The sequence below is a fragment of the Hipposideros armiger genome, unplaced genomic scaffold, assembly GCF_001890085.2.
Source record: "Hipposideros armiger isolate ML-2016 unplaced genomic scaffold, ASM189008v1 scaffold_28, whole genome shotgun sequence".
Taxonomy (NCBI): Eukaryota; Metazoa; Chordata; class Mammalia; order Chiroptera; family Hipposideridae; genus Hipposideros; species Hipposideros armiger.
Genome location: NW_017731378.1, coordinates 5,047,937 through 5,072,397, shown reverse-complemented (window position 1 = coordinate 5,072,397; position 24,461 = coordinate 5,047,937). Strand labels below are relative to the sequence as shown.

Genomic DNA, 24,461 nt, shown 5'->3' with positions numbered 1-24,461 from the left:
ACTGGTCATGGATCAGAGCAGGCCAAGTTACCCTCAAGAAACAGATTAGCCCCAGAACTGTGCGTCTTAAAGATCTAACTGGTGGTATTAACAAGCCTAAAGAAAACATGTGTTCATTGGATGCCGAGGAATCAGGGAAAACGGGGTGTCATTGAGGCCAACCATGGTGGGGCCCATGGGAGCACAGCCAGAGAGATGATGCCCTGCCAGGCAGGCCCAAGTGCTGGGACCAACAGGCCTTTCCCTGTTGGCGAAGTGGCCTGGGCAGGGTTCAGAAGGCATTAAATCCTCAGATTGTGTCCTCAACTCCTCCCGGCACTCGAGTAGCTTCTCGCAGGAGGAGAAGGTGCCAAGTAGTCAACACACTGTCCAGTCCATCTCACGGTAAATTTCTCACTGAGAAGTCATAATAAACTGACTTCTGATTTGATTCATGAGTTTTTGTGGACTTGATTAGAAGAGCCAGGAGCCCTCAGTTCTATCAATTCAGATGAGACATCTAGGAGATGGAAATTTGGGGCCGGCTCAGCCAAGGGCCAGACGCTAGGCAGGGGAGTACCCCCACTGGACTGACCCAACTGTGCAATCAGCAGCCTGCCTTGTCCCACTGCTCACCATCTTAAAACATGTAGTCATAAACAAGAAATGCCTACTGTTTACTGAGCTCTTATGGACCAGGTCCTGAGCCATGTGACCTATAGCGATGACTTACCTAATCCACAGCATGGCCCTGTCACTGGGGGACTAGTATGCTCACTTACTGATAAAGACGCAGAGGTTTGGAAGATCAAGGGACTTGCCCAAGGTCAAGACCCAAGAGTCAAGATTAAGACCCAGATCTGAGTGACCCTGGGCAAGTGTTTCATAAGGGGTGGTCCATGGATCCCTCAAAGCAGTACAGCCTGAAACTCCTGTTTAAAAAACGCATTCCAAAAAAAAAACACATTCCAAGAACTTACCCCCCAGGTTTACTAAACCAGGTTATCTAGAGGTGGGTCCCGGGAACCTGCATTTTACAAGCTTCCAGGCAATCTGTCGGCCCATTAAGTCCTGAACTCTACTCCATGGCCTGCTTGCCCTCTGTGGTCCCTGCCCCTTCTTGGTTCTCCTTGTACTCTGTTGACTCCTTTGTGGTTTCATTCTGTCCACCCTGGGATCCTTCATTCACTCTTAAGGTCTCAGTGGCACCCATTGCTGACAACAGATGGCAGCCGTGACCTCTCCCCTGAGCTTCAAGCTCACACCTGGAGTTGCCAACCCAACGTCTCCCCCAGAATGCCTCAGGGCTCCTCTGACATCCCAAAACTCAACCCACCATCTTCCCCTCCAACCACCTCTCTTGCTTGGGGCCCTGATGGAGTCACCATCCTCCCAGCCACCTGAAAATCTGGGCACCATCTTGGAGTCTTCCCTCTCCCTTATCACCCCGCCGTTCATTTACCAGTGCTGCCAATATGTCTCCAATGAGTCCCTTCCTCTCTTTCACCAAAACTGTAGCTCAGGCTTTGGCATCCTTCCTCCAGACAGCTACATTCCCATCATAACTGGTCTCCCTGCTCCCATCTTGTCCCACTTAAATCCATCCTCCACAGGGCAGTTCCAACCTAAAAAGCAAATCTAAAGCCTTCAGTGGGTACCACTTCCACACACCCGGGGCCTGTGGGGACGTTGGTCCATATATCATCTCCTTCCATTTTTAATGCTGCGTTTAATGTTTCACGAGCTGGTGATTTGCTCTTGGCAACAAGGTGATCTTTTGTAAATGAGTGCCTCCCTCAGCGTGCAGAAGCAAACGTTTAATGTACCTTGATAAACAGCCTTGGATACTAGGACTAGTGCTACTGCTAACAGAGCAGTGAGTGGAATAATCACAGTAAATAATGCAGTGTCTCCTGCCCTAATTTCCCCAGCACCCAAGGCTTTCTAGTTAGGATTTCTCAGGCCCGCACCTCCTAACATCTCTCTTTCCTTAAGCCGTCTCAGGAATCCCTAAGCTGGTCAGTTACAGCTTCCTACGTCCCAGCTGGGTGTTCTCTGTGAAAAGAATAAGTGAATAAATGAGAAAAAAAATTTTTAAATGTTAAATGGGAACTTCCTCTAGAAAGAATATCTAAGCATGCACTTGCTGTTTTTTTGAGTGGGGGCCCAGGCTGGATCTAAGGAAACAGGGCCACGGAAGCCCAAGGCCAGCCTGGGGAAACTGTGCAGCTCCAAGGTCAGCGGCCACATTGCCTGCTTCCTGCCCCACTCCCCACTCTATGTATTGGGCACTCAGGTACAGACGTTTTGGATATATGAGTTGATATCATCTTTGCAAAGACCCTCACTGCTTCCTCTAGACCCCCAGATTTTGAAGCTTCTGCCCCTAATTAACAGCCCAGCAAATAAGTGTCAGAGTCAAGGTTGGAGCCCAAGTTCTGCTTTTAAAGCTCCTTCACGCTCATGCATGGCACTTATGAAGAGGCCGCACCCCTCTTTACAAGGAGGAGAAACCTGGGCACAGAGAGGATGGGAACCTGCCCAGTGAGCTGGTCACACAGCTCATCACAAGTAAGACACACTCTCTGACCTCAGTTCATCCGATACACACCTTAGATGAGTCTCTAGGACAGGTGGGGAAGAAGGCACTTGAGAAAAAAAGTCACAGTGACAGACAGCAGGAGAGTTGGGGCCAGAACCTAGCTCTCCCGGACCCCCAGCCACCTCTCCCTTTCCTCTCACCCCTTCTTCCTTTCTTCCCTTGCTCTTCTCCCATGCTCCCTCCTCTCGACTCACTGCCCCAGGCCTCTGCGCTTAGGCCCAGAAGCCATGGAAGATTCCACACTGCAGGCCACTTCCAGCCAGTTTCATCAGAGCCCCCATCCCACCCTGCAGCCCCACCCCCACCCCCAGTTGTTACGCCAGAGGCACCCTGGCACAGCCGAGATCTGAGAGCCAGGGTGCCAGGGGCGCTACATTCTAGATCTCGGTCTGTTTCAACTTGTCCCGTGACTCTGGGCAGGTCCCTTCTGTCTAAGTCTGTTTCTCCCCTGTGAAAGGATAAGGTTAGACAGCATGACCCCTCTCCATCCCTGAGGCACTAGTGTGGCTGGTACCTTGATGACCTTTTGATGGGCCACTCAGGCCTCACCCTGGGAGGGGTTCCAGCAGGGCCTCCCCAAAGCCCCTACTTTCTTCCAGTGAAAAACAATGAATTTCATTCCAAATAAGGGAACTTACAGCACAGTTCCCGCCAAGGCCCAGTTCCGGCTGGTTTATGTTAGCTGGACAAGACTAAACAGACCTTCACATTCTCAGTATTAAGCACTAAAAGTGGAAAAGAAAAAAAAAATGACTGTCTCCGGAGCATGGAGTGAGAGGTCGGTGCTCGCCTGAGGGCCTTCAGGAGTTGGGCAGACCTGGGGAGATGGGGGTGTTTGAGAAGGCTTTCAACAGGCAGCAGTGTGGGGCAGGCACAGGGTAATGGCGCCAAGGGGCCTGGGGCCTGTGGGTACAGGGGCAAGTGGTCCTTTGTGCCTGCAGAGGTGGGAATGTGAAAGGGCACCAGACAATGAGGACACAAAGAGCAGGAGAGAGAAAGAGAAATGCCAGGAAGTAGCGAGGCAGCCAGTGACAAGAAGACTCCTTCTTACCCCCACCCTGCCTGCCATGACCAGGAGGCCAGGAGAGAGGGATAAGGGGGGGAGGGAGGGACTCCCCCACTTCCTGGACAATACAGCACCTTGTTCCCAGCTGTCCCCACCTGCCTCCTGCTGTGTGGACACCACAAACTTGAGATAAGAATTTAATTATTTACAAAACAGAGAAGCCTAAAGCAGAACTGCCTTCCTGTTTCCCCACAGGCCCCACCCATCCACAGGCATACCTGCCTTCTAACTTAACCCCTGATCCCTCCATTACCTGGGGCGATCTCCTTTCACAAAGTGCTTTGTCACCTTGGTCTGACAATCCTGAGAGGGAGGCATCACCGTTTTCATCCTAGAGGAGTGACGTGATCTGCCCAAGGTCACTCGTGTGTGGATGGCAGAGTTGGGATCAGTGGCACTTCAGCATGATTGTCAAGGCTCATGCACCCTCTGGGGCCACACTGTCATCGGCCAGCTTTGCCTTACTGCCATACATAGGCAGCTCCGTTTCCCCATCTGCCCCCTGCCCACCCCCGAGACAAAGCCCATCCATAGCTATCCCAACTTCCCCACCATTCTTCTAAACCAATCCCTCCTCCTGGGAGCCCTCTCTGACTCCTCAGCCTAATAACCACCCTCTTCTCCTCCAACCTCCCTCATCCCCAGTGATCAGCCCCACAAGTGCTACGAGAGCAGAGGCATGTCTGCCCCAGAGGCTGGCACAAGGCCTGGCACCCAAAGAACACCTGTGCCATCAGGGAATGAATGCGTGAACCAATAGTTCCATACTGCTTCTCTTGTCTCGGCCCCAGAGCCTGGTATTCAGGAAACGCCATTTCACCGAAGAAAAGATAGTGGGCTGTAGCAGCCCTGAAGGGCCCATGGAAGAGAAGTTTGACTTCTCCAGAATCAGCCCATTCTTGCATTCATTTCAAAGTCTTATCGAGTGCCTACTATGTGTGCCAGGCATTGGTGGTAGTGATATAATGGTGAACAAGTCAGGCGGTAAAAGATACTGACAAGTAAGCAGGCCCTGACAACGAGTATGATCAGTGCTATGAGGGGAGCACAGGGCGGCAGTGGGAGATGACACTGAGGCCATTTAACCTAGCGGAGCAGTCAGGGAAGGCTTCCTGGTGGAAGTGATGTCTAAGCTGGGGCTTGAAGGTTGAGCCTAATGATGACGGTAATAACTAGTATTTATTACTAGTCAAGCATTGTCTCCAAGAAGGAATTAGGGTAAGCCTCTGGCTCCAGGGAGCACAGTTAGCAAACACAAAGTCCGATTCCACTCCAGAGCTCGTGCCTCGACCACAGTGCCTTCCGCCATGCCTGCCTTTCCATCTCAGTCCTCATATGACTGACAGGCCCGGGTCCTCCCAGATGCCCTTGGGGAACTCCAGAGGCCTGCTGGGCCACACCAGAGAGTTTAACGTCTGGGCTGGGTTTCCATAGCCCAATGGTACTCCTCAGCCTCTCAATCTCCCATGTACCTTGGCCAGGCCCAGAGAGGGGGTCTGGAGGGCCCCTGCAGCCCCAGAGCTATCCCTACATTCCTAGGACAGACTTGGTGACGGAGAAAATTCCCCCATCTTCTCACATGCCTGAGTTTCCTGAGTCACAGGGAAGGGGCTCCATCCCAAAGGAGAAGTTCTTCTGGAACATTTGAGAAATTGTCCCTGAGCTGGAAAATCCCTGTGTGGCCTCACCCCTGACAGCTCTGTGTCACTCACTGCTGTCCCCCATTGGGGTGGAAAAGAGGAACATCCACCTGCAATAGGAGTGGATGGGGGTTAGGAGGCCACGAGGCAGGAGCTCCGTCTGCAAGGCCCACCAGCCAGCTGTGTGACCCTGGGCAAGTGGGTACAGACAGCATCAAGGGTGCCTCAGAAATGCCCACACAACTGTACCCTAGGTTGCTCCTCCAGGAAATACAGACAAGATCCACCTGTCTCGGCCACCTGTGGGCGATCTGGAGCAAGATCCAGGGCAGGAAGGGGCACAAAGTCTTCAAGAAGCTGACAGGCGGGGACCAATATAATGGGACTGTTTCTCCCAGCAAGTCTGACTCTCTGCGAGTGGGATCCGTATTGAGGTAATGGGAGAAAAAACTGGGAGACTAGGGCAGTGGCCCTAGAGAAAGGCAGGTGTTTCTCAGCCGGGTGCCAGCCAGGTCGGAGGTGAAAGGACGCAACAACCGCTCCGCAGAGCACCATGGAGAGAGCCCTTCAGATCATGGTTACAGCAGGTCTGCACCCACAGCCCAGGACCTGTGAGAGCTGGCCCACCAGGGAGGGAAGCTGTTGGCCCGGCCCAGCCCGGCTCCCGCCAACCCGAGGCACGCACCAAGCCCCAGGGACACAGATGTCACATATCCTGCTTAATGTGTCCTCCTTCTCCCCAGGGGTCCCTCAGCAGAAGTTAAGATCCGATTGGCACTAATTGGACCAAGCTGGCAGTGCCCAGGGCAGCTTGAGAGCTGTCATCACAGATTTGACTCACCAAGCAATGGCTGCCGGTGCCTATAGAGCCCACCATTAGTGTCATTTTGGGAGGATCAAGTGAACTTGGATGGTGCTTTGAGAGTCAACACCACTGTCTGGCCAAGCTTTCAAATGGAGACCTAGAGCTTACAAGTGATTTATTCTGTCTCACATCCAGGAAAGGGCTGAAATCCGGGCCTCCCAATAATCAGCTCGTGAGCCTCTAGGCCCATTCCTCTGATGCTGGCCCCAGAAAGTCTTCTCTGGAAGCAAAAGGGGGTCCCACTGGGTGGACATTTCCAGGGCACCATCTAGCTCTTCCCTTCCTCCCAGGATAAGACCTCCAGTCTGATCATCAAATCCCAAGCCCAAGAAGGGAACCTCAACCCAATCCTAGAATATGAAGCCCCAAAATGGATTCTTAGCCTCAAGACTCAACGCTCAATTGCAATCACGAATCCTGGACCCTGAAGTGAAAACTCCCTTCCAGGAATGGAACCCTCACCCCAAGCATGGAACTCAAACCCCCAAAACAGGCACCTCAATACCAAGCCAGAATCTTGCCTGCAGAAATGGCACCTTCAGCCCAAAATAGAACCTCGTGCCCTGGGAACTGAATCTTAGCACCAGCCAGTAAACCCCCACTCTCAGTACAGGCCCTGAACCTTGGGAAACTCTCTCCTCAAAAGCTGATCCAGATTCTTCCTATATTTTGTTTCTTTAACTCGATCTCAACTTGGGGACCAGACGAGGAAACCTAAACTCCCTAAAACAGGTTCCCTTATGTTTTGCAGTGAAGGAACCAGAGGAATGTCATGCAACCAGAGCCCCAGTTTCCAGGAGGGCTGTACTCTGATGCAGACGCTTCCATGTGAGTGGCATCCTGGTCACTCACAGCCTTGTCCCAGCACTTCCTCCATCATCTTTGCTCCACACCAGGATCTGGGTATCTGGCGGATCTCCTCAGCCCCAGAGGATCTGCCAGCCCCAGCCCAGGAGAGGGTGTCCACTCTTGCCACTTCTATTGGACGTAATACTGGAAATCCTAGCCACTTCAGCAAGAAAAAGAAATAAAAAGCATCCGAGTCAGAAAAGAAGAAGGAAAATTGTCTGTTTGCAGAGGACATGATCTTATCTATAGAAAACTCTAAAGACTCCACCAAAACATTGTTAGAATTGATAAACGAATTCTGAAAAGCTGCAGGATGCTAAATCAGCATACAATAGTCATAACAACAAACTATCCAAAAAAGAAATTAATAAACCCATTTACAATAGCATCAAAAAGAATAAAATACTTAGGGATAAATTTAACCAAGGAGGTAAAACATCTGTACACTGAAAACTATAAAACATTAATAAAAGAAATTGAAGAAGACAAAAATAAATGGAGAGATATTCCATGTTCATGAACTGAAAGAATTGATTTTTTTTTAAAATTGGGGAACAGTGTGTTTTTCTAGGACCCATCAGCTCCAAGTCGAGTAGTTGCTTCAACCTATTGTAGCTGTGGAGGGCGCAGCTCAGTGGCCCATGTGGGGATCAAACCAGCAACCTTGGTGTTATGAGCACTGTGCTCTAACCAATTGAGCTAACCGGCTGTCCCAAGAATTGATATTTTTCAAATGTCCATACTACACAAAGCAATCTACAGATTCAATGCAATCCCTATCAAAATTCCAATGGCATTTTTCACAAAAATGGAAAAAAACAATCTCCAAATTTGTATGGAACCACAAGAGACCCTAAGTAGCTAAAGCAATCTAGAGCAAAAAGAGTAAAACTGGAGGCATGACACTTCCTGATTTCAACCTATATTTCAAAGCTGTACTAATCAAAACAGTATGATATTGGCATAAAAACAGACACAAAGATCAATGGAATAGAATGGACAGTACAGAAATAGACTCACTCATATATAGTCAACTAATTTTCAATAAAGGTGCCAAGATGGGGAAAGGATAGTGTCTTCAATAAGTGATGCTGGGAAAATATCCACATACAAAAGAATTACACTGGACCCTTAACTCATACCATATATAAAAATCAACTCAAAATGAATTAAAGTTCTGAACATAAGACCTGAAACCATAAAACTCCTAAAAGAAAACACAGGAGGAAAGCTCCTTGACATTGATCTTGGCAATGATTTTTTGGGTTCGACACCCAAAAGACAGGCAACAAAAGGGAAAATAAACAAGTAAAAAGTTTCTGCATACCAAAGGAAACAATCAACAAAATGAAAATGCAATCTACAGAATGGGAGAAAATATTTGCAAGCCTTACATCTGATAAGGGGTTCATATTCAAAATATGTAAGGAACAATAGCAAGAGAATAATAATAACTCAATTAAAAAATGGGCAAAGGACCTGAATAGTCATTTCCCTAAAGGAGACATACAAATGACCAACAGGTACAGGTACATGAAAAGGTGCTTAGTGTCACTAACCATTAGGGAAATGCAAATCAAAACCACAATGAGATATCATGCCACACCTGTTAGGATGTCTATTATCAAAAAGACAAGAGATAACAAACATTGATGAGGACATGGAGAAAAGGGAACCCTCATACACTGCTGGTGGGAATGTAAATTGGTACAACCATTTTGGAATCAGTATGGAAGTTCCTCAAAAAATTAAAAGTTAAAAATAGAACTACCACATTATCCAGCAGTCCCACTTCTGGATATATATATATATATATATATATATATATTTTTTTTTTTTAATAATAAAATAAAATAAAAACTATGTGAGGTAGTGGCTATGTTAACTAATTTGATTGTGGGAATCATTTCACAATGGATATAAACATCAAATCATCACATTGTACACTTTAAATATATTACAATTTTGTGAACTATGCCACAATAAAGCTGGGGGGGGAAAGAAGGGTTTTCCTGAGAATAACTGGATTGGGGGGGGCTGGGGAATAGAAACTGTTGACACAGGTAGGGAAGGGCATTCTATTGGGTCCAACCTCTGCCTTCGTCCCAGGAAACTGGAGGGGACTCCAGGAGAACCAGAGGTGGGGAGAGGTCCTGGCTGGTTCTACTGGGATCAGGATGGGGTTCTACACTTACCCTGGTCTGTATCCTGAAAGCAAGAGTCAAGAATGGACATTAGGGGTGATCTGTTAGCTCAGTTGGTTAGAGCATAGTTCTGATAACACCAAGGTTGCCGGTTCGATTCCCACATGGGCCTGTGAGTTGTGCCCTCCTTAAAAGAGTCAACTATGCCATTGTAGCATGAAAGCAATGTGTAACCAATGACCATGGATGTTCCCCAATAAAATTATTAAAAAAAAAAAAAAAAAGGAACGGACATTAACCTAATGTTGATTCAAAGAGGCCCCATTAAGAGACCCAGAAAGAGCCTGGAACAGAACTCAGAACTCAGGACTGTCACAATCTCATGACAATCTGGGCCTCAGTTTCTCCTCTGTAAAGTGGGCCTATGAATCCTTGTCACGGGAACTGAATGAGATCCTGGAGGACAAAGCAGGAGGGGGCTATTTAAGTGCTTTTCAAATACAAGAGACACAGCCCTGTGAAAAGTGCCCAAGCCCAAAGCACAGCTTTTTTCTCTCCTCTCTTCCCCTTTTCTACCTGCTGCCTCATTCCTCAGCTCATTTTTCCGCATTCTGTTTTACTAGATGGCCATCCGTCCAGTCCCTCTGGCTTTCCCCTCCCTTGACAGTTTAATAATTTAATAAGTACTGAGCCCCAGGGTGAGGGTCTGGGGCTTTGATCTCAACTCTGGGAAAACCAGAGCGGCCTTGGCCTGGCCTGTCCCAACTGATTTATGGCCACCTTTTATGGTTTGTGTGTGTATGCGGGCGGGCAGGAGAGGCTGGCCCCCACCGCGAGCGAGGAGCCACCTGAGAAAGGAAGGCTGGTTGGGCAGGACTGAAGGCCCCTGGTTTGGGCACCAACAGAAAGCCAGGTGCACATCACACCACAGAGGGCCCTGCCTCTGCCCACCCAAGAGCCGCCTGTGAAAAGCAGAGGGGACATTCATTATTGATGGTGTCCCAGGGGGTAGGGATGGAGCCAAGAGCTCAGAGCCAGCCCTGCCCTGCTCACCTGTCTCTCCTCCTGGCTCTAAGACCTCAAGGCCCTAGGTAGGACACAGCTCTCGAGGGAACACACACACACACACACACACACACACACACACACACACACGCCTGACCTCGCAAGAGGCCCACCCTCCCAGTATCCAAGCTCTCCCATGCCGAGCCACCTGGGTGCCTCACTGACCACTGCCCAGAGAATCTTCTAAAGCCTCATTCCTCTCTGGCTTGATGCCCCACACTGGTGGGAGCCACACCGCTCTCCTCCCCTGGAGGGCTGCAGCAACCTCCAGCCTGGTCCCGCCCCTGCCCCTCTCTTGCTCCAGAGCTTTCTGAGACATCTAACTGATCTTGTCGTTCTTCTGTTTAAAGCCTTCCAGTAGTTCCCCTGGGGACAGCACATATCACAGTCGGGGAGAGCATTCCTTCCCCCCTCCTCCCGCCCGCCCACACCACCACCACCACCATGAATGTCCCAGCTCCTGAGAGCATCATTCTGTAAGGACAGAGCCTTGAGAACTCATTACCACCTGGTCCAATCCAGCTGTATGACCTTGAATAAGTCACTTCCTCTCTCTAGAGCTGAGAACCCCATATCTGAGCTGCGAAAAGAGGGAGGACAAAACAATCTCTGCGGTGTCTATGGGACCCTTCCACCAGCCCCAGAAACACCTGACCACCTGCCCGTCCCCTCCCCTCAGGAAGAATGTGTTTAAAGGAGCATTTGCTGGGAAGATCAGGGAAAGAAAAGGAAAAGAAAGCAGACACAGAGGAGAAAAAGAGCTCCAGGATCCTTCTGCCAACATGGACTGATGTCCGAACTGGATGAGGTCGGACTATGAGCACTTCAAGGGCAGAGACGATGCCCAGTGCTCACCTCTCAGTTCTCCATACCCAGCACCTTGTCCAGCACAGAGTGGGTACCAACACTCTGATCAGGGCAAAGTGCCTCCTCCCCTGGCTTTCAGGGGCACCTGGACACCCCTACATGGACACACACACTCTGGACTGGCCCATCCCCTGGAGAAGATCAGCCTTTCAACAGATACCAGGCAGAGGCTGGGGCGGTCAAGGGTGAATGATGAAGGTGAAAGCCAGAAGCATGTGAAACTTCCACCACCCTAATCACATGACAGCACCTTCCCCTTGCAATGTTCTCCCTTTTCTATCCCTCTGGAGCAGCTAGGATCGCATTCTGGAGGCAGCAGAAGCCAAAAAGCCAGCAGACCGACTTCCCAGCCTCTCCCTTCATTCCTAGAAGGGTCCTCTCTCCTTCTCCTGTTCCAGCCCCATAGGGACAGCCGCTGTGCTCAGCACCTTCTTCCATGGACAAGGGAGCGTCTGCTTGATGATTTTCTGCTGCAAGTTCCTTGGCCTGGGGGGCTGGGATGACTGGATTCAGCCCCTCATACTTCGCAGTGGTGAGCCAGCCCTAAGTTTTGTCCTCAGGCACAGGGGCTTGTGCTAGCCCCACTACCAGGCGCACCCTATGCCAATGCCCTCCACACCCAGCTCAATGCTCTCAATTGGAGATGGTACTGCCCCCTCTGGGGTGCTTTTGAAAATATAGAAGAGCTATTTGTTTTCATTTTATTGGGGAACAGCCATGGTCATTGGTTACACATCGCTTTCAGGCTACAATGGCATAGTGGACTCTTTAAAGAAGGGCACAGCTCACAGTGGCTCATGCAGGGATCGAACCAGCAACCTTAGTGTTATCAGCACCACGCTCTAACCAACTGAGCCAAACCGGTCACTCCAAAAGAGCTATCTTTTTAATGCCACAATGCCATTTAGGTGGCCAGTGGCGTTTAACAGGCAGAGGTAGGGATGCTAAATGAATAATTCCACACCCAACATGCCAGGAGCACCTCCTCTAGGAACGTGAAGCTGACCTCTACTCATTTTTAGATCACTTCCCTAGATAAACTTTCCTAGACTCCCAGGACCCCGTCAAGCTCTCCCATTATAGCTCCCTAGTCTTCTCTTTTACAGCCCTTATCCCAATGTAACTGCTTGGGTAAGTAACTAACGAAATAGTTGAGCAGGGCAGTTAAAGCAGTGGGTCCTCCACCCACCAGGAGGTTAAGCATAGCTCTCCACCCCTTAAGTGTGTGCTGTGCATAGGGACTTTCTTCCAAAGAGCATACTATGGAAAAGAGAGAAAAGTGTAACGTGAACTTCACAACGCAGAAACCTAACAAGCACTACCTCAGCCAAGGGATCAAGGTCAACATCATGTTGACAGCATGCACCATGAATAGGATGTGATGAAAATGGCACCTCAGCTCTATGGTCTTTCTCTCCAAAACCTATAACCACATCTAATCATGAGAAGAACATCAGACAAATCCCAATAGAGGGACAGTCTACAAAATGCCTAACCTAGTACTCCTCAAAACTGTCAAGGTCATCAAAAACAAGAAAAGCGTGAGAAGTTGTCACAAACAAGAGGAGCTTAAGAAAACATGACAACTAAATATATAATGTGGTGACAAAAAACATAATGCAGTATCCTGGATGGGATCCTGGTCCAGAAAAAGAACATTAGGGAAAACAGAGGAAATCTGAATAAAGTATGGCTATTGGTTAATAACAATGTATCGATATGAATCCATTGTCACAAATGTTCCATAATAACGTAAGACATTAACTGAAGAGATAGTCAAACAGCTATCATACTGTTTTGTGACCTTTTTTCATTTAACAATGTGTTATGATGTCTTTTGGGGGTCAATAAATATACATCTATGTCATTCGTTCAATGACTAGGACCAGCCAAGTGGCGCGTTGGTTGAGTTGGCTTGGGATGCCAGCTCTGAGCAGAAGGGCCCCGGTTTGGATCCCATATTAGGGCCAGTGACGCTGCGCCCTCTATAGCTAAGATGGTGAACAACAGCTCAACCTGGAGCTGGGCTGCCACGTAGGCTGCAGTGGAGCTGAGGTGGTAAGCTACTGTGAGTGGCTGGCAGCTGGCATGAGTGGCCGGCAGCCAGCGTGAGCTACCGTGAGCCTCCATGAGCGGCCAGGTCAGCCGGCGAGCGACTGCCTCGCCTGGGAAGAGCACAATGATAATACCAACATGAGCCAGTGAAGCGATGTCCTCCACAACTAGACTGAAGAACAAAAGGACAGCAACTTGTCTGTTCCCCTTCCCTGATTCCCCAACGCTGTTCCCCTCCCCCAAAACCCCAATAAAATCTTTAAAAAAGAAAGAAAGAAAGAGAGAAAGAAAGAAAGGGGGAAACTGGGTATAGGCTATATGGAAATTCTCTATGCTATTTTGCAATAACTCTAAATCTAAAACTGTTCTAAAATAAAAAGGTTATTAAGTGAGAATGAGAGAGAGAGAGAGAGAGAGAGAGAGAGAGAGCAAGCTACAAAATCAGGGCTATCTTGACTAGAATCCCAGCTCTACCTCATACCAGCCATGTGACCTTGGGCAAGTGACTTAGCCTCTCTAAGCCTCAGTTTATACATCCATAAATGGGGTAATAATCATACTTCACACGGCTGTTTTAAAGATTCAATGAGAGACTAGGTGTAAAAAAAGCTTAGCACAGGCTCTAGCACACAGCATGTTAGCAATTATCATATTCTGATTCATTTTTGTTCCCATCTGCCTCCCCCATTGGAGGGGAAGTTCCCTGGCAGTGAACCCTCATCACTTCTGTGTACCAGCGCATCCTCATGCCGATGAGAGCATGAGCCCATCGCTGGTGCTTAATATGCATTTGTTAAACAACAGAATGAGCCCTCTCCATCAGAGCATCCCTGGAATCCCAGCTCTCACCCTGGGCGATCTTCAGTCCTAGAGCCCAACACAGAGCCCCACCTATACCCAGAACTGAGGCTACAGCAGAAAGCCCAGGCCTCCCACCTGCCGCTGGTGACTAGCTCTATTTCCTCCTCCTCTCCTAGCCCTTCTTTTCTCTCCACCCCACCCCCACGCCCTCCCCTCCAGGCGTCAGCACCTGCTCATTTCCCCAAGCAGCAGGATCTGGGTAATGACCTCTGATAAGCATCTTTTAATAAACCTTGTAGCTGGATCTGTCATCCAGGGGCTCAGTCTGCCCCCTTCCCACCCCCACCCCGTCTCCTCCCACTTCCTGGGCTGGCCCGTTAGCACCTCTGGTCTCACCAGGCAGGCTCCCAGGGCCTCTGGAAAACGGCCAACAGGAAGCTCAGGCTATTCCATACGCCTGACCCTCCTCACAAGCCTGGGGTCTCAGCCTTCTGGCCTGGCCTGGCTCTGCCTGCATCACCCAGCCTGACCGCTGGCCAGACCACGTCTCTCTATCTCTGCAGGCAGGTTTCCCAGGTGTTACCAAGGAGACCATTTGCATCCTGCCCAGGGTTGCCAAAGCAACCGGCTCAGCGAGAAGCAGCCCCTCATCCTCTAGCTCCTGGATGTTCAGGACCAAGAACAAGAGAGTCACAGACCAACAGGCACTGGGCCCAGGCAAGCTGGCCCACGGGGGTGGAGGCATCCCCTGGGCAGCGACCAGCTCCGGCCCTCCTTCCTCCTCACTCTTCCTCCTTCTGTTACCACTTTTGCTCGGCCTGCCTCCATACTGAGCTCCATCTTGAGCTCTGTGGTTTAGAGCCAATGCCTGAGCCTCAATGTACACATCTTGGAAGTGGGCACCTACCATCCGAGAGAGTCAGGGAAAAGTGAGCCCCAATATGCAGGAATTCTTCCCAAGACAAATTTTCTCCCTCACAGGCTTTAGTGTCCTGGGTAGAAATCCCAGCTCCGCCATTTCCTAGTTCAGTGTTTCTGGATAAAATTCTTAACGTCCATTAGTCTCAATTTTCTCACCCATAAAATGGGAATAAGGATACCTATCTCACATTTATTGGGAGATTAAATGAATTCACCTACATGAATATACTTAGCATAGTGCCTAGGGTCAAGATTTGGGCTTCTTAAGAGCGCTTTTTTTTTTTGTCTGATGAGCAACGGCCCTGCTGACCACAGCCATAGGTCAGAAATGCTTCTAGATTCACCCGTAGAAACCCTAAATGAAGTCATCAGCTTGGCCGTCCCACCCAGCCCTTTTATCTAGGCCTCAGGCAGGACTGCAGCCTCCACTAACCTCTCAGCAGCTCAGGATGCTTCATCCCTTCCTCCCGTCAGCCTGTATTCTGCTGCTGCTGTTGCTGTTGAAATGAAATCACTACACTGCTCTGCTCAAAAGCCATTCATGGCTCTCACTGCCTACCTGATAAACTCTAAACTATTCATCCTGACATCCGAGGCCCTCCAAGATCTGGCCCCAGCCTACCTTCAAAGATTGACTTGCTTTTTCATCCCCCCCCACCGAGGGCCCCACACTCCAAGTGGGAGGAATTGTTCGTTGGACCCGCACACACCTTGCACTTTCTTTCCTCCATCCATACCTTTGCTGCCAGGCCCTCAGCGAGGTACCCTTGTAACTCCATTCCAAACCTCTAGCCAACTCCAGGCTCCCCTCCTCTGAGAAGCCGGACCTCACCCACTCCAAGGGTATCAGAGCGAACCTGTTCTGAGGCCCCACAGCCTTGATAGTTCTCAGACCTTGGGGTATATCAGAATGACCTAGGAATCTTGTTAAATATGCAGGTTTGGGGGCCCCATTCCCAAGCTATTCTGAGACAATGGGTCTGGCCTGGGGGCTGGAAACCTGCATCTAGACCTGCTTCCAGCTGATGTTGGTGCTGCTACAGGCAGCAGAAAAACCTCACTTTGAGAAACACTGACCCAAGGAAACAGGAAGTTTCTTTAAAAGTGTCCAATAGGGCCGGCCGAGTTGGTACAGAGCTGGCTTGGGATGCCAGAGGCCCCGGTTCGGATCCCACATATGAGGGCCAGTGACACTGCCCTCTACAGCTAAGATGCAACAGCTCGGCCTGGAGCTGGGCTGTTGTGAGTTGACGGCGTAGGCTGCAGCCCCTGTGGCAGTGGGTTGCCATGGGCTACGTGTGTAGAACAAAAGGACAGCAATTGTCTGTTCCCCTTCCCCCAATTCCCCAGCGCTGTTCCCATCCCCCAATTCCCCAATAAAAAATTTTTTTAAAAGTGTCCAATAACTGCCAGATGGGTCAACATGACTACAGACCCTGCAGGGCAGGTGTATGGGGCAGGGGGCTGGGAAAGAGCATCAAAACCCCCTAGTACCCTCCCCCTCCCCTCCTCTGGAGCTCTGTCCAGGGACCCCAAGTTGTTCCCCAGTTTCTTTCACACAGTGGAAGACAGAACTCACCAAGGCTGAATTCTATGAGGGCAGGATAGTATACTGGTCACAACAGTGAACTCTAAAGGCAGAGAGCCCTGGGTTTGAATTCCAGCTCCATCAGTTACTAACTGTGCAGTCTGGAATAAGTTACTTAGCCTCTCTTTCCCCATCTACAAAATGATGACAACAATACCTCCCTCAGTAGGTTGTCAGGAGGATAGTAATCTAAATAATCTATATGTAAGTACATGACATACAGTAACCACCCAACACGCAGTAGCTATAAATGTTATTGTTACGATTAACAATACAGGGTTCAAAGGTCAGACTGAACTAAAAACCAACAAGGCATGTTCAGGGTTCAACATGGAGGCTGTCTCAGCCCAAACTCTCTCTGAAGTTTGGAGGGTCAGAGGAGTACTCCAGCCCCCTTTCCCAGGTCTGTTTGCTGCATCACTGGGGGTGGAAAGCTGGATGAGCTCACCTAACCTATAAGCATCATGACAACCAAGGAAGGAGCCCAGACAAGAGCTGTGAGAATATCTGTGGGTTGGCCAAAGAACAGAGGCCTTGGATATCTGATTATGGCAGTCTGGGTCATAACCTTGAAGGCTGTGGATGGGGAGGGGCATGACAAAAGGACTACTTTAGACAGCTCACTCTGGCAGTATCAAAAGAAGAACTGAAGGCAAACAGGCCAGCTATTGGCAATATCTGGGATAAGGACCTAGATCAGGGAAGTAGCAGAGAGAATGTGAAGGCTGGAAAATAGCTAGGACCGCACCACCACCCTCAGAGAGCACTGAGGAATTTAGGGTCTGCAGGAAAGTTCCCGTGGCTCACTCTAGCCCACCTCGAAGAATTAAGGCTCCTGGCCAAACTCAGAGGCTCCTCCATCAGGGCCAGAAGCCTCAGCCAGGATGGAAAAGAGATGCTGAAAACTATGTCACACCCGGCCGAACCTGGAGGGGGACAATCTCCCTGCAGCTGTCATAACCAGGGGCTTTGTGAAATGTCCAATTCAATAATAAGTACCAGCTTTGAAGAGATGGGAAGTTCACTCCTAGGTATATACCCCATAGAACTGAAAACAGGTGTTCAAACAAAAACTTATATTTTCATAGCAGCAAAATTCACAATAACCAAAAGGCAGTAACAACTCAAATATCAATCAACTGACAAGTGGATAAACCAAATGTGGCATACACACACACACACACACACACACACACACACACACACAATGGAATATTATTCAGCCACAAAAAGGAAAGAAGATACATGTTACGAGGTCTGACAATTAGGTTCACCAATTTGTTGCAACTATGTTGCTAACCTTTTTTTATATCAGAGGTATTATTCATTATGAATTTGTACCAACTGGACAAACAGTTAACCAAGTTTACTATTTGTAAGTGCTAAAAAAGCTGCGTGAAAAAGTTAGATGACCTGAACTTGTTACCAACAATTCAAGGCTCTTGCATCACAACAATGCACCAGCTCACATGGCACTGTCTGTAAGGGAGTTTTTAGCCAGTAAACAAATAACTGTATTGGAACACCCTCCCTACTCACCTGATGTGGCCCCCAATGACTTCTTTCTTTACCCGATGATAAAGGAAATACTGAAAGGAAGACATTTTGATGACATTCAGGACATCAAGGGTGATACGATGACAGCTCTGATGGCCATTCCAGAAAAACAGTTCCAAAATTGCTTTGAAGTATGGATTAGGTGCTGGCGTCGGTGCATAGTTTCCCAAGGGAAGGGAGTACTTCGAAGGTGACCATAGTGATATTCAGCAAAGAGGTATGTAGCACTTTTCCTAGGATGACTTTGCAAACTTAATTGTCTGACCTCATACAACATAGATGAACCTTAAAAACATTATGCTAAGCGAAAGAAGCCAGACACAAAAGGACAAATATAGTGTGATTCCATTTATATGAAATGTCCAGAATTGGCGAATCCATGCCAGAAAGTGGTTGCTAGGGATTCAGGGGATGGGGTAGGGGGAAGCGACTGCTTAATGGCTACAGGCTTTCCTTCTGGGCTGATGAAAATGTTCTGAAACTAGATAGAAGCGGTGGTTGCTCAATATTGTGAGTGTACGAAATGCCACTGAATTGTACACTTTAAAATGTGGAAATGGTGAATTTTATGATACGTGAATTTTAGCACAATAAAAAAAGATGGGAGGTGGCCCATCCAATCCCCCCCTATCGGTGACCACTGGGGCTGAGGAGCCCTCCCCAAAGATTTCCTAGTGACTTTTCTCCCAAGCAGGCAGGCACTCAGACAGAGCTAGGAAAGGAGGAAGGTTTTGATTCTCTTCTCCATCTCCATGAAGCATGAACCCCCTGCCTAGTCACTCTGTGCCCATCACTGAGATTGTACACACACATTTACTCATTCCCACCTCCAAGCCTTTGCTGTATGTCCCTTCCCTCACCTTCCTCCCCACACCCTAGGAATCCTGCTGCACCCCTTGCCATCTCTCCAATTTCTGCAGTTCCCTCCATGTCCAGCTCAAATCCTTCCCTGATCCCCCATTTCTGACCTCTGGCCCCGCACATCTGGGATTTCAACAACCCAGCCAAGTCCTTGATCCCATCCCCTCCCTCAGCATCGCCTTTTCAAATAGATCTTCAGTCTGTGACTGTACAGGGATGTCAGCCCCCACCTCTGAGCCAGGCACATAGCAGCTCCTTGTAACTGTCTGTTGGTACTAAGCCCAGAGCAATACCTTGGACCTCTCCCCTGGAAACTCCTAGACCAACACTGCTGAGACCCCAGTGGGAATTGACAGCAGTGCAATGAGGTCAGTGTGTCTCCAGGAAGAAGACCAAAGTCTACCACCAGACAGGTGATAGACGAGCCTTGTTTCACGCCAGCGTGACAGGCCAGCCCACTCTTAGATCTCCAGTGAGACCCAGGGTCCCTATTACACCAGGCCCCTTCCAGTTGTTTTCATTAAAATGATGAGACATCAATACAGATTGCAATTATAGGAGAGAAAAAAATCAAGAGTTTCCTGCCCCCAGCAAATTTCTAAGTAGACACTGATAAGAATTAGAGCTGAATTTTGGGTGAGGACTGAAGCAATCTAGCAGAACTCCAGGTGGACAGTCTTAGAATCACAGCCAGGGATTCTAAGGTCAACACCAATACGAGTGGAATGGATCTAGATGACCATTGATATATCAGAGAAGACTCTTAGGTCAGTGCTGATACAGTTAGAAGGGAATTTGGAGTGAACACTAAAACAATCACAGAATGAAGCTGATGGCTGTTAGGATGGGTAGAAGTCAGGCTGAGAAGGAGCATCGGTGGACCCTGGATGAAGGATGGAGGGCACCCATAGATGGCCTTCATGGCCATGCTCCGGTCCTTCATCTTAGGCTTAGAAGGGGCAGAATCAAAATTCTCATGTCCACCTCCAGGAGGTGTGTGGGTAGAGGCAGGGAAGAGTGGACTGTGGTAAATCGAGCCTGAAGGGAGATGGGCGGGGGAGGGAGACTGCCAGGAGAGAATTTATCCACCATTTACTCCCATGGAAGACGAAATTATCCAGGAAGGCAGCAGAAGTGGGGGTTTCCCAGGTCAGATAGGTGTGGAGTCAGATGTGGAGTGAGATAGAGGAGAAGCTAGGGTGGGGTCCCAAAGGTGAGAGCCTCAGACCCTCTCCTGCCCACTCCCTCCCTTGTCAAAGAGCCCAGCCTCAGAGACCTCACATCCCCACAATCCCAAACTTTAGGTAAAAAAAGGTACAATTATGGAGGCCTTCTTTGAGCTCCCCTAGGATTCCAGGGTGGAGCAGGGCCTTTTCGGGCAGTCTGTGAGCATTAAAGCACCAAGTCAACTCACTTGCCTCCAGCGTAACCCCACCCTTGAAGGACTTAGCCTGGTTTTGCCACCTTGTTTTCACTGACCCACTGAGTAAACTGGGCCAGTCAATCACTGTCCTTTTCCCTCATCCTTCTCACTTGTAAGGGAGGACACTGAACTGGATGATGTCCACAGTTTCTTTCATCATTAGGAATCGGTTTCCGATGCTCAGAAACAGTCTTTACACATGCTAACACAGCTTATCTCCAATTATAAAAAGTAATCCTTGCTTTTTGTAGAAACATTTGAAATGAGCAAAATATAAAAACAGAAAATAAAAAGTCTTATGTGATCCCATTACCTAGAGGAAACCACGGTTAAAACCTTTTGGAAACTTTCTTTCCATGGTTGATTTTTTTGGGCATGCATATCATTTTTCTTTTACACAAAATTGGGATCGTACGGTCTATACAACTTTGTATCCTGCCTTTTCAACTGTCATGATGCTGCTGTGAGCCTTGTCCCAAGTCATCAAATAGTCTTCAAAAATACAGTTTTAAAGGTTGCATAATACTCCACCAGGAGGATCTACCATGATCAAAGGGAGTTTAGGTTGTTTTCCTGGTATACATAACACAGCCATGCACATCCTAGCCTAGTGCATAAGTGTTTGGCTGCATCTCCATTTCCTTAGGATCAATTCCTCTAGGTGGAATCACAAGGCCAATGAATATGATATTTTAAAAGGTCTTGACATGTACCGCCATATTAATTTCCAGAAAGACACAACAAACCCATTGATTTTCCCGAGCCGAGTGAGAGCTGAAGTTCTGAAAGGGTTGGAGTTAGAATGCAGGACGGTGGTCCCGTCTCTCCTCCTCTCCCCCAGTCTTGAAGGTTAACTGTCCAGCAAAAGAGAGGACAGAATTCCAAGTCAGAAAATATAGGTCTGCAGCCTGGCTCTGCCCCTCACTGGCTTTGGGAACCTGAAACAGGCCATGGCTCTCCTCAACTGTAAAATGGGTCTGATTAGCGCTGCTGGCTGCCCAGACCCCTTTCCTTGCTCATATAAAAAGGTGTTTGTGAAACTTCTTTGTAACCATCAATGTTCTGTCAAAGGGCATTGCTATCTATTATCCTTCTCATAACCTGGGGCAGTCTGAAGAAGCGGGTTGTTCCCCCTTCCTGGTTCTCAGTCATCAGAATGCCCAGGACAAGTGTTGGTTAGTTCTGAGAATAACAGAAAAGCAGCTTCCTGAAGGGAATTAGTGGGATCTGAGGGCCTGGGAGGAGCCCGCTCTGTCTTGCAAAGGTCAGATACAGCACTTGGAAGGGCCAAAAACTGGGCCTAGGGCCTCCCTGAGGGTTCTGGTGGGTCAGGGACTCAGAGGGCAAAGACTTTCCTGGTAAACCTTCCTGTTTCAAGGCTCCCAGCATCGCCTTTCTAGGGACCCAACTGGACATCTGGCCTTTGGGGGAACCAGAAAACAAGCTGATTCGGTGAATGCCATAAGTCAACAGCTGCAGAGGACCCCAGAAGCCATCAGCTCTGGCCCCTTCTTTGAAGCTGCTATAAATCAGTCCTGGATCTTTAAGACCCACCAATTGGAAATGCAACTAGTGCTTCCAGCGTGACCTCTCCAGCCCTGGGCAGATGAAAACAGGAGACTGTGATGCCTCCCTTGAGAAGCACAACTGTCAGATGTGAGCCTCCTACCACACTGCCCTATCCACCCGGCGAATACCCTTCCTCACGCCTACACGCTCACCAAGCATCATGGCCTGAGGGAACTCCAGTGACGTTCCCAGTGCTGGCAGGGAGAACTGCGCAGACCCCGCCGCCGAACGCCATCCTCCGGGTTTCCATCATCACCACCGGCCGCCCCCATCCCTAGCCCACCTCCATGGCCAGATGTGCATCTCCTGTCTCCAGATACGCACAACAGGTGGCAGCTGCCCATCCTGCCCAACCACACCTCTCCACCTCTCCCTGCCCCTCCACCTGAGCCCCAGTCCTCTAGCTGCGCCCAGCCCGCGGACCCTTACCTTTGAGATTTTGGGGGTGGCCCCGCGGCAGCCGGTTCGGATTTCCTCGGGGCAGAGAGGGGATACTAGAGAAGTTGTTACCCATGGCATCAGGCCCCAGGGGACTCGGCACTAGCAGAGGGCAGGAGAGGCTGGGCAGGAGCGGAGGTACAGAGTGCGAATGTGTGCGCGCGCGGACGCGCGCCACCGGGGGAGGGCCCTGGTGGCGCTGCGGCCCGGGGCGGGCCAGCCGCTGCTCTCCTCCCTCTCTCTGGGCTCCGCGGTTCTCTACGGGTCCTGCCCGCCGCGAGGGTCCTCACACGAGCTGGCTACCTGCCTGCCATTGCCTGCGGCGGGGACGGGGGCGGGGGCGGGGGCCGCGGGCGGGCCCCTGAGTCGGGGCCGGCGGTGCCCGGGGCTCCCCCCTTCCTCCAGCGGGCGCTCGAGTTCTGGCTGGTGGTAGGCGGCGCGGTGGCTCCGGCGCGCTCCTCCAGGGCCATAGAGCCAGGGCTCCGGGCGCTCAGCGGCTCGGCCTGTCCCGCGGCTCGGCAGCTCAGCAGCAGGCTCGGTCCCGGCCCGCGGGGACGGCCGCTGCGGCGACGTGCGTGGCGCCCTCCCGCCGGCGGGTCTGCATGGAGCAGAGCTCCGTGGAACGCGGGGCTTGCTGGGCGCTCCCGCGGTGGTTGGTCTCCCCCGGCCGCCGCGCTCCAGCCACTGTCGCCCCGACCCCCGCCCCCAGCCGTAGCCAGAATTCCCTCGCACCGGTTGTTATGGTGACAGCTGCGCCGGTGAATGAGCGTCTTAGTGACACGCGCGCGCCTGCTCAGCCCGAGGTGGTCCGGGGCGCGCTGCGTTCCCGTCTGCCCGAAGCTCTCCGCGGCGCGGGGCCCCCGGACCTAGGCGGCGTGAAGATGTCAGGCAGAGGTTGGGCTCCAGGGAATGGACTTCTCCCTCTCACAAACAGTGGAACGTGGTCTTGAAAACAAGAGAAACGGTAAAGCAAGAACACTGATCTCCCTGGGTGCCAGGCCCAGTAAAAGCTCAAGAAAAAAAAAAAAAACTTAATGAGTAAAATGTACGATTAAATAAATGAAGTGAGATTAGGAACCCCAGCACTTGACCCTCCACTCTCAGTCAGATCTGAAGGGACAATGGCTCAAACCAAAAAAACCCACTGAACACATAGCACCGGGGGCCTTTGGATTAATACAGGCGAGACCTAAGACACTGAGTTGCTGGCCAAGCTGGGGAAACAGATCTCAGGGACAAACCATCAGAGAACCACCAACTCTGAACTAAGTGATTCTGTCAACTGTAAGAGTGGGAGAGGGGAGGCCTCTGTGGCCTGCAGCAGTCAAAGAAGGCTTCCTGGAGGAAGGGGGCTTCTGCAAGTAGCCTGTTCACGACTCTTCCATCCTGTAGCTCAGCACTGTACCAGAAAGCCTGCAGGAAAGGAAAGGGAGTCATTCTCCTCCTACGTGGACCTGGTCATCTCCCTCTCGTAGTCTAGCAAGGGTAGAAGATGAACCAAATTCCCCCCAGAGAGAATCTGCCATCCTGCTCCTCTAGGTCACCCCTAGCCCCCGGACTGGCTTCAACAACTCTGGATCCAGAATTAGCAAGAAGTGGGCTGGCAATGGGCATTGCATCCATCCTGTCATGGAAGGTTCTTCCCTCAAGTCTCCATGCGATGGCTTTTTATTTATTCAGGCAGAGTTCATGTGTCACCTCCTGACCTTCCATGACCACCCCAATTAAAGAATCTCCACCACTCTCAGTCACTTTCCATACCATTATTCTGTTTCATTTTCTAGGATTAGTTGGAAAGTAGCCTTTCCGTCTTGTCTATGTCCTGCCTCCCCCATTAGAACGTAAGCTCTGTGAGGGGAGAGAGCAGGTCAATTCCATTCACCATCATGTCCCCAGCCCCTAGGAGAGTGCTTGGCATCTGACGGACTATCAAAAAAGCATTTGTGGAATGGATGAGTCCCCCTGCTTGCCAGTAGAGCTCCATTAAGATCCCTGCGAGTAAAGCCTCTGAGCCGCCCTTTATTTCTCTCCCCTGCCCTCCACCCCCACCCCATTGCAAGCATCACATCCTTAAATGTCTGGGACTCCAGGCAAGCTAGAAATATCTGTGACAGCTGCTCTCTGGGGTCTGAAGGGAAAGACAGCCCCCACCCCAGCCTCCAGTCTCTCAG

At 50.1% G+C, this 24,461-nt stretch overlaps 1 protein-coding gene across 2 annotated transcripts in view; it reads right to left on the bottom strand.

The window, feature by feature from the left end:
• The window catches only part of NEURL1 (neuralized E3 ubiquitin protein ligase 1), a 72,022-nt gene extending 49,215 nt beyond the window's left edge, over window positions 1–22,807 (bottom strand). The window contains exons 1-2 of one of the 2 annotated variants that reach the window (XM_019636486.1): window positions 22,282–22,642; window positions 21,030–21,137 (exon numbers count right to left, since the gene is read on the bottom strand). In XM_019636486.1, coding sequence (XP_019492031.1) covers window positions 21,030–21,137; window positions 22,282–22,366 — 193 coding nt within the window. In that variant the 5' untranslated portion in view covers window positions 22,367–22,642. Of the gene's footprint in view, window positions 1–21,029; window positions 21,138–22,281 lie in introns of both variants that reach the window. The other variant, XM_019636487.1, reaches the window with a different exon arrangement.
• Between the last annotated feature and the right edge of the window lie 1,654 nt (window positions 22,808–24,461).